This window comes from Lampris incognitus, chromosome 10, assembly GCF_029633865.1.
Source record: "Lampris incognitus isolate fLamInc1 chromosome 10, fLamInc1.hap2, whole genome shotgun sequence".
NCBI lineage: Eukaryota > Metazoa > Chordata > Actinopteri > Lampriformes > Lampridae > Lampris > Lampris incognitus.
The window spans coordinates 576044-597995 of NC_079220.1; the positions used below are offsets into that span (position 1 = coordinate 576044).

The following is a 21952-nucleotide window of genomic DNA, read 5'->3' on the forward strand; positions in this document are numbered from 1 at the left end:
TATAATTATTATTATTATAATTATTATTATCATTACAATCAAATGCGTATTATTATTATTTCGTTCATGTTTCCTGTTTTACATCCTGTAGAGCCGGGTCTAAACTATGGACCTGAGGCACTATAGGGCAGATGTCACTTGATGGACAGTACTCATCGTAATATGTGGGCTGTTCCGAGTAGGGCGATCTTCTGGACTGCACAGATGTTGTTTCCTGGGATACGGTTGGTGAACTTTTCCATTCCCTTCTTCATGAGTCCTAGAGCTCCGATGACCACTGGTGTTGTTTCGGTCTTCATTCCCCACATCCTGTTGATTTCAATCTCCTGGTCTTTGTACTTGGTCAGATTCTCTTTGACTTACACTGAGGTGTTTTTTCGGATGGTATTGCCATGTCGATGAGCATGCACCACTTTTGCTTCCTGTCCTTGATATCGATGTTGGGCTTGTTGGCTTTTATCTCTCTGTCAGTGTGGATGGGCGTGTCCCAGAGGATGGTGACATCATTGTTTTCAGTGACCGTTTTTGGCTGATGTTCGTACCACTTCTCAGTCATCTTGTTCTTGTCACACCTGCAGATCTTCCATTGCAGGTATGCTGCTGCCTTGTTGTGCCTGTACATGTACTCGGTCTTTGCCAGTTCCGGGCAGCCTGAGACAATGTGGTCGATGGTTTCTTCCTACATTCCACAGATTCTGCATTTTGGGTCTGTTCCATCTTTGATGATCGGATGATGACAGGATCTGGTTGCCAGGCTCTGGTCTTGTGCAGCGATTATCAGGCCCTCCATCTTTGCATTCAGCCCGGTGCTCCTCAGCCACTGGTGTGTCTTTTGTTGGTCCACGTCTGCATCTTTCATTCTTTTTGGTTACTTCCCGTGCATTGCTTTGTCCTCCCAGGTTTTTTGCCATTGCCGCTGGCCATGGTGTTTTGCCTTCTGCTTCACTCATTTGGCATAGATGGTAGTTGCCTCATTTTCTGTTGGTGGGGTTTCTGGGACATCAAGCTCTTTCTTGAATTGTGCAGCTTCTTTATTGATGGAGTAGATCTGATGTTTTACTATTTGGAGGAGTGGGTCATCTGTTTTTGTCAGGTATGCATCCAGCCCGATAGTGGTAGTCTTGAAGGTCAGTTCAAGTTGGACTAGGCCTCATCCTCCTGAAGCTCTTGGTAGGTACAGCCTGTCGACATCTGCTTTCGGGTGGTGCATCCTCTCCATTGACAGCATCTTTATTGTCTTGGTGTCTAGTCTCTTGATGTCATTCAGTTTCCATCTGATGATGTTGAAGCTGTACATCACTACATGTATCGCTAGGGTGTTGATAGCATCAATTCTGTTAGCCGCATTGAGTTCGCTCTTCAGTACCATACGCACTCTCCTGTGGTACTCTTTCCGGATCTTCTCCTTCATGGTTGAGTGTTGTATGCCATCTCCTTCATTCACTCCTAGGTACTTGTATGTGCTATCTTGGTCTAGCTCTTTGATTACGGTGTCAGTGTCAAGGTCTAAGTCTGAAGTCTTGGTGAGTCTTCCTTTCTTGAAAGTGCCTTTGGCACACTTGTTGATTCCGAATTCCATCTTGATGTCGTCGCTGAGGGTCTTGACGATGGTGAGTAGATCCTTCTGCTGATTGTCGCCCTTGGTAAACATCTTGAGGTCGTCAATGTAGAACAGGTGGGTCAGTTTGCCATTCTGTGATTTGTACCCATAGCTGCTGTTGTTCAGTAGATTGCTGAGCGGCGCTAGTGCAAGGCAAAGGAGCAGTGGTGATAGTGAGTCCCCTTGGAAGATTCCGCTTCTGATGTTCATCGGTCTCGATGTTAACGACTCCTCTGCATCATGGAGATTCAGGGGGGTCTTCCAGGTCTTCATGCTCTCCATGATGAATTTGACAGTTGATGGGCAGACTGTAGATCTTGAGGCTCTTCTCTATCCAGGAGTGTGGCATGCTGTCAAATGTCTTCCTGTAGTCAATCCATACTGTTGACAAGTTCTTTTTTTTCCCGATTTGACCTCTTTCAATATGGCTTAATTGATGAGTAGCTGGTCCTTGCATCCATAGCTACCTTTCTTACATCCTTCTGTTCTGCTGGTAACAAATTGTTTTTGTCAAGAAAGCTATAGGTCCTCTCTGTGATGATGGAGGTGATGATCTTGTACATTGTTGGTAGGCAGGTGATGGGTCTGTAATTCTGTAATTCTGTTCTGTCTCCTCTGTCTTCGGGAGCAGGTACGTGGTTCCCCATGTGAGCCATTTGACACATTTCTTTGGATTCTTGACGATATCATTGTAGGCCCATGTGAGGTCTTCGTGGATGCTGGGCAGGTTCTTGATCCAGAAGTTGGCAAATTCTGTCTATCCCTGGTGCCTTCCAGTTGTTGGTCTTGCTGATGGCAGCAGTGGTCTCAGTGGTGTTGATGACTGACCATTCTTGGTGCTGTATATGTTTGTATTCCTCCTGTTGTTGCTGGATCCATGTAGCTCCCTCATTGTGTCTTTTGTTGTTCTCCCAGATCTTACTCCAGAACTCCTCGACTTCTTTGATTGTAGATGGTTCGTTGACATCCATCTAATAATCATACGTCTATCTAATAATAATAATAATAATAATAATAATAATAATAAATACATTACTATTATCATTATTATTATTGTTATCATTGTGGAGTTAGAAAACAACGAGACAGGAGACGTGAGAGTAGACGTAGTCGAGGTAGTTTACTAGCTCCAACTTTACATGTCATATATTCGACAACGACACTGAACTCTCTGGACCGGAAGCGGAAGTGCATTCTCTCTTAGGTGAATGTCTCTAGTTATATAGATGTGGGTCACCACACAGGCCCCCCCAGAATTCACCTACACAAAACAATGCAAAACAGCAAAAGCGCAACTCATGAACATAAAAATAGACTCTACAACAGAACAGTCAATGACATAGTGCAAAGTCACGGGGAAAACAAGTGACGAGTCGGGGGGTGGACCCTGCGGCCATAACGGCTGCGCTTCACAGGAGGGGAAACAGATGGGGCTGAAACCCGGGCCATAGGCGGGGCCGAAGCAGGAACAGAGGCAGGTGCCGGGGCCGACCTAGGAGGGCGTCCCCGCCGCGGGGGTAGGGCCAATTGCATTGGCTCCCCAATGTCCAAGTGAGCAGGCTTGAGACGGTCTATAGCGACCCGCTCCGGCCTGCCCCCCATGTCCACCACAAAGTTCTTATCCCCCGCCTCCAGGACGCGGAAGGGCCCGTCGTATGGGGGCTGCAGCGGGGACCGATGGCTGTCGTGCCTAATGAAGACGTACCTCGCCGATGGCAGATCCTTGGGGACGTAGGACCGGGGGAGGCAGTGTTGAGACATCGGAACGGGAGCGAAGGCACCGGCAGCGCTCCGGGACGCACTGAGGTGAGAGGCGGCCGACCAGGGAGTCGTAGCATCCGGAAGAAACTCCCCCGGAACTCGCAGGGGCTGGCCATACACCAGCTCAGCGGAGGAGGTCTGGAGGTCTTCCTTCGGGGCCGAACGCAGGCCGAGCATGACCCATGGGAGCCGGTCCATCCAGTCGCAGCCAGTGAGGCTTGCCCGCAGAGCGGCTTTCATGTCCCGATGGAACCGCTCACAAAGTCCGTTGCTCTGCGGGTTGTACGCCGTAGTGCGGTGGATCTTCATCCCCAGGTGCTCAGCGACCGCCGTCCAGAGCTCCGAGGTAAACTGGGAGCCCCGGTCGCTCGTGATGTCACCCGGTGTGCCGAAACGGGCCACCCAGCAGCCGATGAACGCCCGTGCTACCTCTGCTGCCGTCGTGGAGGACAAGGGAATAGCCTCTGGCCACCTGGTGGCCCTGTCCACAATAGTGAGGAGGAACGTATAACCACGGGAGGGGGGCAGGGGACCCACCAGGTCAACATTGACGTGGTCAAACCGCCTCTCTGGAACCACAAACGGCGCCAAAGGGGCCTTGGTATGGCGGTGCACCTTGGCGCGTTGGCACGCCACACAAGAGCCGGCCCAGGCTCTAACATCCTTACGGAGCCCAGGCCAAACAAACTTGACGCTCACCAATTTGGTCGAGGCCTTCACTCCCGGGTGGGAAAGGCCGTGGACGGTGTCGAAAACTCGGCGCCGCCAGGAATTAGGCACCAGGGGGCGCGGTTGACCGGTGGAGATGTCACAGAGGAGGGTGGTGTTGGCCGCGTCGAACGTCACGTCCTCCAGCCGTAGCGCCGTAGGGGTCGACCGGTAGTCTTGAACGGTCGCGTCCTTGGCTTGGTCCGCTGCCATAGCGGCGTAGTCGAGTCCCAAGTGAACGGCGTTAACAACCGCCCGTGAAAGGCAGTCGGCGACGGAGTTATCCTTGCCCGACACGTATTGTATGTCCGTGGTAAACTCGGAAACCGCCGCGAGATGACGCTGCTGACGCCCAGACCACGGTTCTGAGGTTTTGGCCATACAGAACGTCAGCGGTTTGTGGTCCACGAAAGCGGTGAACTGTCGGCCCTCCAATAGGAACCTAAAGTGTCTGGTTGCGAGGAAGAGACCCAGTAGTTCCCTATCAAAGGTGCTGTATTTGCGCTCGCTCTCACGGAGTTGTTTACTGAAGAACGCCAACGGCTGCCAGCCCCCCCCACCCACTGCTCACACACGGCCCCCACGGCGTAGTCGGAGGCATCCGTTGTAAGGGCTATGGGGGCGGCAGGCGACGGGTGAGCTAGCAGCGCAGCGTTGGCCAGCGCGGTCTTGGCGGCCACAAAAGCCTCGTCCATCCCCGAAGACCAGTCCAGCTCGTCCTTAGACTTCTTACCCCGCAGGGCCTCATACAGGGGACGCATGATGTGGACGGCACGGGGCAGGAAACGGTTATAAAAGTTCACCATGCCCAGGAATTCCTGCAGCGACTGTACAGTGCGGGGGCGGGGGAACATGGTGACAGCCTCAACCCTGGCAGGGAGGGGAACGGCCCCCTGTGGAGTGATGTGGTGCCCGAGGAAGGTGATGGACGACTCCCCGAACTGACACTTAGCTGGGTTGATGATGAGGCCGTGTTCGCTGAGCCTGTCAAACAGCTGTCTGAGGTGCGTCATGTGTTCCTCCGCCGACGCGCTGGCCACGAGGATGTCGTCTAAGTACACAAACAAAAATGGCATGTCACGGAGCACAGAATCCATAAGGCGCTGAAACGTCTGCGCCGCCCCTTTAAGGCCGAAAGGCATACGTAAAAACTCAAAGAGCCCAAAGGGTGTGATGACAGCCGTTTTTGGGACATCCAGTGGGTGGACCGGCACTTGGTGATACCCCCGCACTAAGTCAATTTTGGAATAGATGGCAGCGCCCGCCAGGTGGGTAGAGAAATCTTGTATGTGCGGTATGGGGTACCGGTCGGGGGTCGTGGCATTGTTTAGGCGACGGTAGTCCCCGCACGGGCGCCAACCCCCGTTGGCCTTAGTAACCATGTGAAGAGGGGAAGCCCACGGGCTGTCAGAACGGCGGACAATGCCGAGGCGCTCCATAGTCGAAAACTCCTCCCTGGCTATTGCGAGCTTGGCCGAGTCGAGGCGTCGGGCCCGGGCGTAAACTGGGGGCCCCACTGTGGTGATATGATGTTCCACGCCGTGCTTGGCCACCGCCGAGGAGAAGGTGGGTGTGGTCAGCTCGGGGAAATTTGCGAGCAGGCGTTGGTATGGATCCCCGGTGGAGAGTGTGTTAGCGAGGCACAGCGCTCCAGCGCCCCCAAGCGTGCAGGGGTATGACGCAAAAGAGACGGCATCAATCACGCGACAGTTTTTAACATCCACCAGCAGGTTGAAAGCACAGAGGAAATCCGCACCTAGGAGCGGGGTGGATACAGCAGCCATCACAAAGTCCCAGCCGAAACGTCGGCCGCCAAAACACACGTCCACATGTCTGATACCGTACGTCCGAATGGACGTGCCGTTGGCGGCGTCCATCTGGGGGCCGTGACTGTCGGTCATCGTGTCCACAGCTTGTGCTGGTAGTATGCTGCGTTGAGCGCCAGAGTCAACCAGCAGCCGCCGGCCCGACAAGGAGTCTCTGATGAACAACAGCTTGCAGTCACGGCCGGCGCCCATAGCCGTTAACAAGCGCCGGCCTTGGCGTTTCCCTGAACCCTGTAACTGCAGGGTTTGCGACACCGTTTTGCTTTTGCCCCAAACCTGGCATGGTAATAACAGAGCCCGTCGTCAGGTTGGCGGCGGGCTGTCACCGCAGCCGCGGTGTCCATATAGTCGTACACAGGTGGTGGTGGGGCGGTCTGGTGGGGTAGCAGGGCATGCACAAACTGTTGCCGGTTGGCCAGGAAAACCCTGTCTGCTTCAGCAGCCAGAGAACGGTAATCCTTGGAGGCGGCGAGAGGAGAACTGGCCAGTGCTGTGCGTACAGGTGCGGGGAGCTGCCTCAGAAAAATGTGTGTGAAAAGAAAGGCCGGATCAGCCGATCCCAGCACAGACAGCATTTTTTCCATTAATTCAGACGGTTTGCCGTCGCCGAGGCCATTCGGGGACAGTAAACGGTCTGCCTTCTCCAGCTCCGACAGTTCAAATAGTTTCAGGAGGAATGTCTTTATAGCATCGTACTTGCCAGCAGCTGGCGGAGCTTCCAACAGCGTCATTGCTCGCGCCGTTGTCGATGCGTCTAACGCCGCCACTACGTAGAAGTACTGCGTTGCATCCTGCGTTATCCCTCTCAGCTGGAACTGGGCTTCCACATGTTGAAACCACGGCCGTGGATTATGCTGCCAAAAGTCGGGTAGCTTCACAGTAGCGGTGTAAATGCTAGCGTTAGCAATAGCCATGTTGTTAGCACCGGCGTCGTCGTTGTCAAACATACTCGTATTAGTTGTTCGATCACGTCGGGGTCACCAATGTGGAGTTAGAAAACAACGAGACAGGAGACGTGAGAGTAGACGTAGTCGAGGTAGTTTACTAGCTCCAACTTTACATGTCATATATTCGACAACGACACTGAACTCTCTGGACCGGAAGCGGAAGTGCATTCTCTCTTAGGTGAATGTCTCTAGTTATATAGATGTGGGTCACCACATCATCGTCATTATTATTATTATTATCATTACACTCAACTCAAATACCTATCATTATTATATTATCATTATTATTATTATTATTATCATTACACTCATATTATTATTATTATCATTATTATTATCATTACACTCAAATACGTATCATTATTATTATCATCATCATCAGCATCATTTTTATTATTATTATTGTTATTATTATCATTATTAATATTAATATTATTATCATCATTACACTCAAATACGTATCATTATTATCCTCATTATTATTATTATTGTTATTATTATTATTATTATTATTATTATCTTAAATTTTGGCCTATGTACGTCCTTCCCAAATTCATTTAAACTTTAATATGTCGGGCCATTTATTTTAAGATATATTCACTTATTGCAAAGCTTTGTCATTTATTAAGGTATTTTACTCTTTTCACATAATTTCATATTGAAACACGTGGTAAATGGTAAATGGTAAGTGGACTGCATTTATACGGCGATTTTCTAGTCTACCAACCCCTCAAAGCTCTTTACAGTGTACACCTCACATTCACCCATTCACACACACATTCACACAGTGATGGTGGAGGCTGCCATGCAAAGCACCAACCTGTTCATCAGGAACAGTTAGGGGTTCAATGCCTTGCTCAAGGAAACTTTGACACTCTCTGGAGGATCCGGGGACCAAATCAGTGAGCTTCCAATTACTACACAACCCACTCTACCTCCTGAGCCATGCTGTTCCTGCGGAAATGCTGATATCTTCACAATCAAGCCACAGCCAATCCCTTAGTAATGACCTGATTACCACCTAGCCCCTCGCCCAAGACCACTTTGCAATCACCTACCCACCACACAGTAGCTCCTAGAATTCACACCCAGAACCACTTGGGAAACACTCGGTACCTAACTAGCAACCAATTAGCAAATACCTAATAAACACTAAGCACGCAGTCACGTGACAACCAATTTGCAACACGCTTCTCATATCTGGATTGTGTGTGGATATGGTTTAACTGGATTACATATACACCTGGCATTAAAACACATCTCCTTTGTCCATATTGAGATCTTATTAGGCTTTCTGCAGAAAATGCAGAAAACCATATCCATTACTTCACAGAAAGTTGAATCAGTCATCTGGACACAATGTTTATTGACAGATATGTTTCATCACTCATCATCTAAGTGACCTCTTCAGTCTTACCTGACAACAGGTATCCCACCCTTATAAACAATACGGTGGCATAACGACCAAAACCAACAATCAGTTTCATATGCAAATATGGGTGTGACCATTAACTCATCATCATCATCATTAACTAGACATAGTCACACACATCATTAACTCCTCGCTAACAATGGGCGTGTTCCTCACTGCATTTAAGCAAGCTTGCGCCACCCCGCTGCTCAAAACCCCTACACTCAACCAAGCCCAGGTTGAAAACTACAGGGTGGCTTTAAGCAGGGCCACTCTACTGAGACTGCGCTCCTGTCATTAATAGAATCACTGTGTTTGGCCAGAGCTGCTGGACAGTCCTCCACTTTATTGCTGCTAGATCTGTCAGCTGCCTTTGACACCATTACCCACCAAATCCTCCTCTCCACACTCACTGAGCTTGGTATTTCAGGATCTGCCCTCTGCTGGTTCATGTCCTACCTCTCAGGGAGATCTTTTAGAGTATCTTGGAGGGGAGACGTGTCCAAACCGCACGGCTTATCCACAGGGGTGCCTCAAGGGTCAGTACTCGATCCCCTTCTCTTCTCAATATACACCACCTCACCTGGTGCAACCATCCGCTCCCACGGTTTCTCATACCATTGCTATGCTGACAATATCCAGCTCTTCCTATCATTCCCACCAGATGACCTCATAGTCTCAGCAGGGATATCGTCATGCCTTGCTGATATCTCTGCATGGATGAAAGAATGCCACCTTCAGCTTAACCTAGCTAAGACTGAGCTCTTTGTCATCCCAGCCAGTCCATCCGTACAACAGATCAATATCCAGCTTGGATCAACCCAACTCATGCCCACAAAGTCTGCCCGAAACCTGGATGTCATGATTAATGACCAGCTAACCTTTATGGTTCAAGTGGCTTCGATTGCTCGGTCATGCCGATTTGCCCTGTACAACATCAAGAAAATTAGACCCTACCTGTCTGAGCATGCAGCACAACTCCTGGTACAGGCTCTTGTAATATCACACATTGACTACTGCAACTCCTTACTGGCAGATTACAGGTCATTGTCCAACGTCATACAAAGATCATACTGGTCATACAAAGTGCATGCAGATCTCCCTGCATAAACTTTCAAACATCTGCAAATGATCCAGAATGCAGCGGCGCGTCGGGTCTTCAACCAACCCAAAAGAGCACATGTCACTCTGCTGTTCATATCCCTCCCAGTTGCTGCCCACGTCAAATTCAAAACCTTGATGCTCGCTTACAAAACAGCAACTATAACGGCTCTCGCATACCTGAACTCCCTCATTTTGGTCTACACTCATTCCCGCTCATACGCTCTGCCAATGAAAGGTGTCTGGCACTTCCACCACAACAGGGCCCTAAGTCTGTAGCCAGACTCTTCTCTTCTGTAGTTCCCCAGTAGTGGAACGAGTTACCAAACTCCATTCAATCTGCTGAGTCCCTCTCCATCTTTAAGAAGAAACTAAAGACCCAGCTCTTTCATGAACACCTCAACACCTGATGGTATTGATATAAAAAAAATTGCTTCTCTGGACCCTATGCATTGCCTTTGTGCACTGCCTGTTGACACCTATGTCCTATCGGACTTGAACCTAGTTTTTTGGCACTTACTTGTGTTGTTGTCTCCTGACTAGATCCTTACTTGTGTTGTATTAACTCTCAGATGTAAATGAAACTGTACCATTGTAACAATCCCTCCCGCAATCTGCAGTCTGGCAGCAGCTTGCTCATCCACACACCCAAGACAAAGCTCTGCTCCATGGGAGACCAGACGCTTTTCTCTGCCGCTCCCCGTCTCTGGTATACCCTGCCAGACCCCCTAAGGGCTCCCAAGACTCTGGCTTCTTTAAAACACGCCTTCAGAAAAACTTTTAATTTAACCAAGTAGTATTTCTGTTGTCTGTTTTTTATTGTTTTAATGCATTGTCAAGCACTTTGAGATTGTCTTTGACAATGAAAGGTGCTATACGCGTTATTATTACTATTACTTTGCAAAAACATATCACCCAGATGGCAACCAGCCAGCACTACTAACAACCATTCCCCTCCCAGCGATAATCTTATTTCTGTGTTTATTTATGTCTGACTATGGGTGTCTGCTTTTTAATAGGCAGGAGATGCTAAGACACCCGGAGCAGCAGGTGGCGCCAAAGCAGCCAAAATGATGCAGGCCAAAAGCACAGGTACCAACAACTCCATACTCCGACCTAGACCAACTCTTCCCATGGCAGATGTGACATAGTATTATACAGATTGTGGTTTGTCATCTGGTCCAGTACTGAGTCCCTTACTATGGTGTCTCTTCATGTTTTCCTTGGAGGCCATCATCTCCTAGCAGAATATTCTTCTTTGCGTCCACTTCAGTCACATCAGATGATCTTTGTCCAGTTGATTTCAGATATCACATTAGGTCCAACTGAACCTAAATATTTTCCATTCAGTTGATACTTTTTGAGATTTTATGAATGATCATAGAGCGTAGATTCCAAAATCATATTTCTTTTTTCAAACAATGTGAAATAACAGGCAGGAATTGTAGGCGTTATATTGTGATTTAAACTGCGGAGCCAGACAGCGCTCAACAGAACCTGAATGTTAACTCAGCATATCCGCGTTCACTTGGACAAGCCAGTGTGATTTATGATGGTCAATGATGGCAGAAAGTAGGCAGCTCAAAATGAAGAACTACTCAGTCAGGATTTTATTACTGCAATGGAAAAAGCTGCTAGTACCACAATATTGATATTTGTGACTGGAAAAAAACAATTAAATGCTGGTAAAATGTAGTCTAATAGCCTTGGCAAGAAAGAATGAACAAATTCATTAAATAATCAGAAATATGTTTAAGTCATTGAACAAACAGAAATCGATTTGATTGGTCTATATTAAGAAAAAAGCTGTAAAACACACCTTACAATATTTTTTCACATTCAAGGGATTTACATTTAAATCTCAACACAGACCCCTGACCATGGTCAGATTTGAGTACAGCTTAGACCTACATATTCATTGAATGATTATGAAATTGTTTATGCAAGATACTGTATCAGGACAGGCCCTGGTTGACAAAATTTAAGGCTGACTGTCTGACATAAAAGCCAAAATCTTATCTCATCTTCAGCCGCTAATTCGGGGTCGGGTCGCAGTGGCAGCAAGTTAAGTAGGGCACTCCAGACGTCCCTCTCCCCAGCAACGCCCTCCAGCTCCTCCTGGGGGATCCCAGGGCGTTCCCAGGCCAGATTGGACATGTAGTCCCTCAAACGAGTTCTGGATCTACCCCGGGGTCTCCCCCCAGTTGGATGTGCCCGGAAAACCTCCCAAGGAAGGCGCCCAGGAGGCATCCTAATCAAATGCCTGAACCACCTCAACTGGCCCCTTGTGACGCAAAGAAGCAGTAGCTCCAAAACAAGCCAAAATCCACTCTTATTTTGTCATTGTACAGGTCACAATGAATGTGTTCTCGGCATGTAACCCATCCTATTGTATAGCAGCAGTGGGCAGCTGCAGCGCCCAGGAACCAACTCCAGTTCTTCTTTTCATTGCCTTGCTCAGGGGCACAGACAGGAGTATTAACCCTAACATGCATGTCTTTTTGATGGTGGGAGGAAACCAGAACACCCGGAGGAAACCCACGCAGACACAGGGAGAACATGCAAATTCCACACAGAAAGGACCTGGGATGGCCTGGGGTTCGAACCCAGGACCTTCTTGCTGTGAGGCAACAGTGCTAACCACTGGGCCACTATGCCGCCCGATAATTAAATACAGCAACCTTCGTTAGCATTAGCTTTCAAGTGACCTGGTCATGCGAGTCATCAAACTTGAGCATGTTCGAGTATGCCTGGTTCTCTCTATTGTCTTGGCATGCACTTCACGATCAACTAGAGCTGTCGAACCGCGTGGCCATCCGACTGGACATATGTTGCTAAGCAACCAGGTAGTGCTGTCCAACTGGACAGGTGGTCTCCATTAGAAAGATGGTGTCCAATTTGGCGAAGCCTCTGAATTGTTTGGTTCTCTGGTGCAGCATACACTAACCATTACATCTTCTTCTATTCGGAAGAGTTTGATGGCAGATTGAACGCTGTGAGGCACATTACTGCCACCTGCTGCATGGAAGCTGAACATCAGCAAGTTCAACTGGTCCAAACGCTACGTTTTTTGGGAAGCCCGGATGCGTCACCATTGACCCCGCTCACTTCCAGTCTGAATTGCTATAATTCGAATTTGAGAAATTTTATTTGAAGATTTGATTTTTTAAAATCTGACTTTTTTAACCTGTAAGTCCAAATTATAAAAGCCAACTGCTAAATTCACCTGTAATTAAATTAAAAACTAAGGAGTCATAATTTAAACATTCAAATGAATGAAAAACACTAACTAAAAAATCAGATGTTCTGAATTAACATTCAAATTCTACTGACAACTGTCTGTCTCCATATTAAACGGTGAGGCACACATAAGGAAGTCGCTTCACAATATAGTATTACTAACCCTAACCCAAAGACCGGACAGCAGACCCTCACACCTCCACACGCCTTACCACTGCAGAGACTAAGTGGTATTTCAGTTGTTTCTTGTCTTGTCCTTCCAGGAGTCTTCTTCAGTACAAAACATTATTAATGCCATCATTCTCCGAGTCAGACAACTGATGCCATCTTCCTTTTCCCATGACTGGGATGATGTGCTCAGTTCTTCTTTTTGTTCTGCCATCCTAAGAGATCCCTTCATATAATTCCACATCTTGTAACTGTCCCTCAGCAAATCCTGAGAGAGGGAATACCAGCACTGAAGCATGATATTTACTTACCGTCTACTTTTTATTGCAGTGTGCGATACACTAACGGCAGTCATGCTTACAGTTCTGTTTTGTTTAATGTGATACTCTTGGGGTTTGTGGAAGACCCCAAGCGCACGACACCAGACAGAGATGGGGTTAGCCGAAAACTGGCGTACTTTATTCAAACATAGGAAGGCAATGAGCGACAAGGAAAAAACGGAAAGTCCAAGGGGGAAAAAAACTCGCGGGTAATCCAAACGGGAACACGGCAGGATACTTCCACAGGGAAACCTTGCAAGGGAAAAACATGAACCAAGGGCTGGGATGAGTTCGTAGAGAAAAGGACCGTGAGAGGAGAGTGGCCGCTACTGCGGGGAGGTTACAACACGAACTGACAACGGGCACGTGGGAGGCCACCAAACTTAAGCCCGGCCCTGATGACTAAGCCCGGCCCTGACGAGCCGATTGGCTGCCGGCGTGGGGTGGGCGGGCCACGGCGCGGAGTGGGCGGGCCACATCGCGGAGTGGGCGGGCCACGGCGCGGGGTGGGCGGGCCACGGCGCGGAGTGGGCGAGCCATAACAGATACGCTGACATTTACCGTGTTGTTTAAAAATACCTTCTTACTGAAAGCTTCGAAGAATGAAGTTTAACTTCTCGTATATAAAGTTGGTAGATGGAGATGTCAGCTTTAATGCTGTGTTGCACTACAGTCACTGTGTTGGGCTACATGGCACATTTTTAAATGAAAGTTTGTCAAATGTTTGACCTGTCTTGTGTTCAACTTGACTTTCCTAAGGAAAATAAAGTTTGCAGAGACTCATTATAGAGTTACCTCTGCAGCCTTGCTTTACTGTGTGACAGATTAGTTTGAGGGCGTCTGTTGATCCTGATTATTGATACCATTCATTATTTTCTGTTTCATTTCTTCCTCAACGTTGGGCTGCTCCCATTAGGGGGCGCCACAGCGGATCATCCTTTTCCATCTCTTCCTGTCCTCTGCATCTTCCTCTCTAACACCAGCCACCTGCATGTCCTCCCTCATCACATCCATAAACCTCCTCTTTGGCCTTCCTCTTCTCCTCTTCCCTGGCAGCTCCATATTCAGCATCCTTCTCCCAATATACCCAGCATCTCTCCTCCACACATGTCCACACCATCTCAATCTTGTCTCTCTTGCTTGTCTCCAAACCGTCCAACCTGAGCTGTCCCTCTAATATACTCGTTCCTAATCCTGTCTTCTTCATCACTCCCAATGAAAATCTTCTTCTCCACCCACTCCACCCTGCCCGTACTCTCTTCTTCACCTCTCTTCCACTCTTACGTTGGACAGTTGACCCCAAGTATTTAAACTCATATGCCTTCGTCACCTCCACTCCTTGCATCCTCACCATTCCGCTGTCCTCCCTCATTCGTGCATATGTATTCCGTCTTGCTCCTCCTGACTTTCATTCCCCTTCTCTCCAGTGCATACCTCCACCTCTCCAGCCTCTCCTCCACCTGCACCCTACTCTCACTACAGATCACAATGTCATCCGAGAACATCATCGTCCATGGAGACTCCTGTCTGATCTCATCCATCCACCTGTCCATCACCACTGCAAACAAGAAAGCAAGAAAGGGCTAAGAGCCGTTTTTCTTTTTAAATTATCATGCCTTAATTTAACTCTAACCCTAATCTGTCACGGTCTAGCCAAGACTAACACAGACTAAACTAGACTAACACAGTTTCATCCTGGCTAAAGCAGCCAGACCCAGTCCTGTTAGGGCTGACCAGAACGGGGGAATACAGTCAGGACGGAGTTAACGGAGGAAACAGCTGTGACACTTTATTACTGAGATGAACAGATGTGGTATTCACAGAAGCTAAATACTGATTAATGTTAAACACAGCAACAATACTGTCAATAACTACTTTACTGTGTGTCTGTCTGTCTGTCTGTCTGTCTGTCTGTCCCTCTTAGAGTCAGTAGATGGGGTTTGTAGTTCAGGAAGTCATTCTCCAGTCAGCCGCTCCTCTACCCCAAGCAAAGAGATAAAAAAGGCTTGTCTATCTATTTATCTATCTGTCTATCTGTCTATCTGTCTGTCTGTCTGTCTGTCTGTCTGTCTATCTATCTATCTATCTATCTATCTATCTATCTGTCGGTCAGATGGTCGGTAGGCCAGCCGGTCTATCTATCTATCTATCTGTCTGTCTGTCTGTCTGTCTGTCTATCTATCTATCTATCTATCTATCTATCTATCTATCTATCTATCTATCTATCTATCTATCTATCTATCTATCTATCTATCTGTCTGTCTATCTATCTATCTATAGGGCGGGTGGGCGGTCGGTCGGTCAGTCTATCTGTCTATCTATCTATCTATCTATCTATCTATCTATCTATCTATCTATCTATCTATCTGTCTGTCTGTCTGTCTGTCTGTCTGTCTGTCTGTCTGTCTGTCTGTCTGTCTGTCTATCTGTTTGTCTGTGTCTGTCTATCTATCTATCTATCTATCTATCTATCTATCTATCTATCTATCTATCTATCTATCTATCTATCTATCTGTCGGTCAGATGGTCGGTAGGCCAGCCGGTATATCTATCTATCTATCTATCTATCTATCTATCTGTCTGTCTGTCTGTCTGTCTATCTATCTATCTGTCTGTCTGTCTGTCTGTCTGTCTGTCTATCTATCTATCTATAGGGCGGGTGGGCGGTCGGTCGGTCGGTCGGTCTATCTGTCTGTCTGTCTGTCTGTCTGTCTGTCTGTCTGTCTATCTATCTATCTATCTATCTATCTATCTATCTATCTGTCTGTCTGTCTGTCTGTCTGTCTGTCTCTGTCTATCTATCTATCAGTCTGTCTCTGTCTATCTGTCTATCTATCTATCTGTCTGTCTGTCTGTCTGTCTGTCTGTCTGTCTGTCTGTCTGTCTGTCTGTCTGTCTGTCTGTCTGTCTGTCTGTCTGTCTGTCTGTCTGTCTGTCTGTCTCTATCTATCTATCTATCTATCTATCTATCTATCTATCTATCTATCTATCTATCTATCTGTCTCTGTCTATATATCCATCTGTCTGTCTGTCAGTTGGTCAGATGGTCGGTAGGCCAGCCGGTCTATCTATCTATCTGTCTGTCTGTGTCTATCTATCTATCTATCTATCTATCTATCTATCTATCTATCTATCTATCTATCTATCTATCTATCTATCTATCTATCTATCTGGCGGGCGGTCTGTCTGTCTGTCTGTCTGTCTGTCTGTCTGTCTGTCTGTCTGTCTGTCTGTCTGTCTGTCTGTCTATCTATCTATCTATCTATCTATCTATCTATCTGTCTCTGTCTATCTCTATCTATCTATCTATCTATCTATCTATCTATCTATCTATCTATCTATCTATCTGTCTGTTGGTCGGTCAGATGGTCGGTAGGCCAGCCGGTCTGTCTGTCTGTCTGTCTGTCTGTCTATCTATCTATCTATCTATCTATCTATCTATCTATCTATCTATCTATCTATCTATCTATCTGTCTGTCTCTGTCTATCTATCTATCTATCTATCTATCTATCTATCTATCTATCTATCTATCTATCTATCTGTCTGTCTCTGTCTATCTATCTATCTATCTATCTATCTATCTATCTATCTATCTATCTATCTATCTATCTATCTATCTATGTCTATCTATCTATCCCTCTGTCTGTTGGTCGGTCAGATGGTCGGTAGGCCAGCCGGTCTGTCTGTCTGTCTGTCTGTCTGTCTGTCTATCTATCTATCTATCTATCTATCTATCTATCTATCTATCTATCTATCTATCTATCTATCTATCTATCTATCTGTCTGTCGGTCGGTAAGATGGTCGGTAGGCCAGACGGTCTATCTATCTATCTATCTATCTATCTGTCTGTCTGTCTGTCTGTCTGTCTGTCTGTCTGTCTGTCTGTCTGTCTGTCTGTCTGTCTGTCTGTCTGTCTATCTATCTATCTATCTATCTGTCTGTCTGTCTGTCTGTCTGTCTGTCTGTCTGTCTGTCTGTCTATCTATCTATCTATCTATCTATCTATCTATCTATCTGTCTATCTATCTGTCTCTGTCTATATATCCATCTGTCTGTCTGTCAGTTGGTCAGATGGTCGGTAGGCCAGCCGGTCTATCTATCTATCTGTCTGTCTGTGTCTATCTATCTATCTATCTATCTATCTATCTATCTATCTATCTATCTATCTATCTATCTATCTATCTATCTATCTATCTATCTATCTATCTATCTATCTATCTATCTGGCGGGCGGTCTGTCTGTCTGTCTGTCTGTCTGTCTGTCTGTCTGTCTGTCTGTCTGTCTATCTACCTATCTATTTATCTATCTATCTATCTATCTATCTATCTGTCTCTGTCTATCTCTATCTATCTATCTATCTATCTATCTATCTATCTATCTATCTATCTATCTATCTATCTATCTATTGGTCGGTCAGATGGTCGGTAGGCCAGCCGGTCTGTCTGTCTGTCTGTCTGTCTATCTATCTATCTATCTATCTATCTATCTATCTATCTATCTATCTATCTATCTATCTGTCTGTCTATCTATCTATCTATCTATCTATCTATCTATCTATCTATCTATCTATCTATCTATCTATCTATCTATCTATCTGTCTGTCTCTGTCTATCTATCTATCTATCTATCTATCTATCTATCTATCTATCTATCTATCTATCTATCTATCTATCTATCTATCTATCTATCTATCTATGTCTATCTATCTATCCCTCTGTCTGTTGGTCGGTCAGATGGTCGGTAGGCCAGCCGGTCTGTCTGTCTGTCTGTCTGTCTGTCTGTCTATCTATCTATCTATCTATCTATCTATCTATCTATCTGTCTGTCGGTCGGTAAGATGGTCGGTAGGCCAGACGGTCTATCTATCTATCTATCTATCTATCTATCTATCTATCTATCTATCTGTCTGTCTGTCTGTCTGTCTGTCTGTCTGTCTGTCTATCTATCTATCTATCTATCTATCTATCTATCTATCTATCTATCTGTCTGTCTGTCTGTCTGTCTGTCTGTCTGTCTGTCTGTCTGTCTGTCTGTCTGTCTGTCTGTCTGTCTGTCTGTCTGTCTGTCTTTCTTTCTCTATCTGTCTGTCTGTCTGTCTGTCTGTCTGTCTGTCTGTCTGTCTATCTATCTATCTATCTATCTATCTATCTATCGTCTGTCTATCTATCTATCTATCTATCTATCTATCTATCTATCTATCTATCTATCTATCTATCTATCTATTGTCTGTCTATCTATCTAGCTATGTACATAGTAATGAAGTACCTGGTGTACTGTGCTTTAGATTGCGGTGGTCCGAACTCCTCCCAGGTCTCCCACTGCTCTCCGTGGTCGAACGCCCCCCCTTCCAACTTACCCGATGCCCAACCTGAAGAACATCAAGTCCAAGGTCGGCTCAACTGAGAACATCAAACACAAGCCGGGAGGAGGCAAGGTACTCCACCCACCACCTCACACAGCGCCACCCCTGGCGTTGCTTGGGACTACATCCTCATGCAACACCACTCAGCCAATACACACCACCGTGATGTGGATCCGAGCTGTGATGTTGTACCACACAAATACACACCAACACACCAACACACACCCCCCGGTTACTACACACACAGCACCAACACACCAACACACACACCCTGTCACTAAACACACAACACCAACACACCAACACACACACCCCCGGACACTATACACACAACACCAACACACCAACCCCCCGGTCACTACACACACAACACCAACACACCAACACACACACACCTCGGTCACTACACACACAACACCAATACACCAACCCCCCCCCGTCACTTGCTTGCTGGTTGTCCATGGTGCCCGATGATGATCATCTTCTTCTATTTGTGGGTCCTTTGAGGACTCAGATAGCAGAAGATACCTGCGCAGCAGAGATGGTTTTAAAGTGGCATGGGGGGTGGGGCGCTTCTCCCAACGCCACATGACTTGATTGTAGAGGAGATGGTTCCGATGGCAAGGGGGCGACCGGCACCTCCACACAACTGCAGGGGGCTGCCGGAAATCCAGTTTTTCGGATACCGCCTCGAAGCGTGCCGCCACAGCTTGCTTTTATGTTGGGGTGAGCTCCCTTAGCCTTATGTCTTCCCAGACTCACCCACAAGGCAGCGGGGCAGTGGTTGATAGGTGCCAGGGCGTGTCCACCAGGGTGGGCCTGCACACCATATCTCTGGGGCCCACTGCTGCTCCGAGATCCCCTGCCAAGTTAGCCTGGGGCCGCAAAACCCCAGTTACCATGTGTGGCCACGGGGAGGCCTGGCAGGAGTCTTGGTGAAGGAGAGGCTATGTACTGGCAAGGGAAGGGTTACACGCTAGCATGCTTCCCTATTCGCCACAGAGGCTAGCCAGCGGCAGCAAGCTAAGGGCAGGAGTCTTGGTGAGGGAGAGGCTATGTACTGGCAAGGGAAGGCTTACACACTAGCATGCTTCCCTATTCGCCACAGAGGCTAGCCAGCAGCAGCAAGCTAAGGGCAGGAGTCTTGGTGAAGGAGAGGCTATGTACTGGCAAGGGAAGGCTTACACGCTAGGATGCTGCCCTATTCGCCACAGAGGCTAGCCAGCGGCAGCAAGCTAAGGGCAGGAGTCTTGGTGAGGGAGAGGCTATGTACTGGCAAGGGAAGGCTTACACGCTAGCATGCTTCCCTATTCGCCACAGAGGCTAGCCAGCGGCAGCAAGCTAAGGGCAGGAAGGACACAAGCGGGTTGGAAGAACACATGCACCTTCCCTCCAACTACACACTGCTGCACTAGACGCATCACAACACCCTGTGTGTATGTACACACACACACACCAACACACCAACACACAACCCCCCGGTCACTACACACACAACACCAACACACCAACACACACACACCCCCGGTCACTACACACACAGCACCAACACACCAACACACACACACCCCCGGTCACTACACACACAACACCAACACACCAACACCCCCCCCCGGTCACTACACACACAACACCAACACACACACACCCCCAGTCACTACACACACAACACCAACACACCAACACACACACCCCCGGTCACTACCCACACAACACCAACACACCAACACACACCCCCCGGTCACTACACACACAACACCAACACCCCACCCCCCCGGTCACTACACACACAACACCAACACACCAACACACACCCCCCGGTCACTACACACACAACACCAACACACCAACACCCCACCCCCCCGGTCACTACACACACAACACCAACACACCAACACACACCCCCCGGTCACTACACACACAACACAACTGGACTGGGTGGGTGTCTTGGACACCTGACAGTAACACCAACACGTCCTACAGCTGAGTTCAGCAAGTCTCTCAGCACGCCGTCACTTGTGCAGACCTCAGTCTTCACAACTAACACCACCCGCTCCACCCGATCTGTCATAACAGTATAAAACTAAAACCACCCGCTCTACCCAATCTGTCATGACAGTATAAAACTAAAACCACCCGCTCTACCCAATCTGTCATGACCGTATAAAACCAACACCACCCGCTCTACCCAATCTATTGTGATAGTATAATCTAACACCACCCACTCTACCCTATCTGTCATGATATTATAAAACTAACACCACCCGCTCTACCCAATCTGTCATGACAGTATAAAACCAACACCACCCGCTCTACCCAATCTATTGTGATAGTATAATCTAACACCACCCACTCTACCCTATCTGTCATGATATTATAAAACTAACACCACCCGCTCTACCCGATCTGTCATGATAGTATAAAACTAACACCACCCGCTCTACCCAATCTGTCATGATAGTATAAAACTAACACCACCCGCTCTACCCAATCTGTCATGATAGTATAAAACTAACACCACCCGCTCTACCCGATCTGTCATGATAGTATAAAACTAACACCACCCGCTCCACCTGATCTGTCATGATAGTATAAACTAACACCACCTGCTCTACCCTATCTGTCATGATAGTATAAAACTAACACCACCCGCTCTACCCGATCTGTCCCGATAGTATAAAACTAACACTACCCGCTCTACCCAATCTGTCATAACAGTATAAACTAACACCACCCGCTCTACCCAATCTGTCATGATAGTATAAACTAACACCACCCACTCTACCCTATCTGTCATGATAGTATAAAACTAACACCACCCGCTCTACCCAAAGACTGGTTCATCCCAAAGACCGTGTACCACACACCCGTAAAAGCAATCTGGTGTATGCTGTACAATGCAATGAGGATTGCACTGACCTATACATAGGAGAAACCAAACAACCACTATACAAACGGATGGCCCAACACAGAAGGCCAAACTCCTCAGGACAAGACTCAGCAGTCTATCTACACCTAAAGGAGAAGACACACTCCTTCCAGGACAGCAACGTACACATTTTGGACAGAGAAGATAGATGGTTTGAAAGAGGGGTGAAGGAAGCCATCTATGTGAAACTGGAAAAACCATCCCTCAACAGAGGAGGAGGTCTGCGACACCACCTATCTCCCACTTACAATGCCGTCCTTTCATCTCTACCCAGGAGACTCAAGAAGCCTAGCCTCCAAGAACAACAGTCGCTCCCTAATGGCTCCAACCACTCTCATGACCACTGAACAATGAAGTCGAAACTAACACCCCCAACGACCGTCGCTGCTTAACATCGGATCACAAAGAGCCACGCATATCAATACCTCTGATAATGACTCCAAAGAGGCTAAATATCTGAGTCTCATCAGCAGCCAGTCAGACTAGCTTGGTCTAGTCAGAAAGGCCCGAACTGAGGAAGCCTCTTGGATGAGAGGCGAAACGTCTTCACGGATATATACCAAGTCCAGTAGCACTC

General features: G+C 47.4%; 1 protein-coding gene across 1 annotated transcript in view; it reads left to right on the plus strand.

The window, feature by feature from the left end:
- The window catches only part of LOC130119127 (microtubule-associated protein tau-like), an 85386-nt gene that overhangs the window by 5183 nt on the left and 58251 nt on the right, over positions 1 to 21952 (plus strand). Inside the window, exon 2 of the mRNA XM_056287543.1 lies at positions 18369 to 18518. Within this exon, the coding sequence (XP_056143518.1) occupies positions 18369 to 18518 (150 nt within the window). The remainder of the gene's footprint in view (positions 1 to 18368; positions 18519 to 21952) is intronic.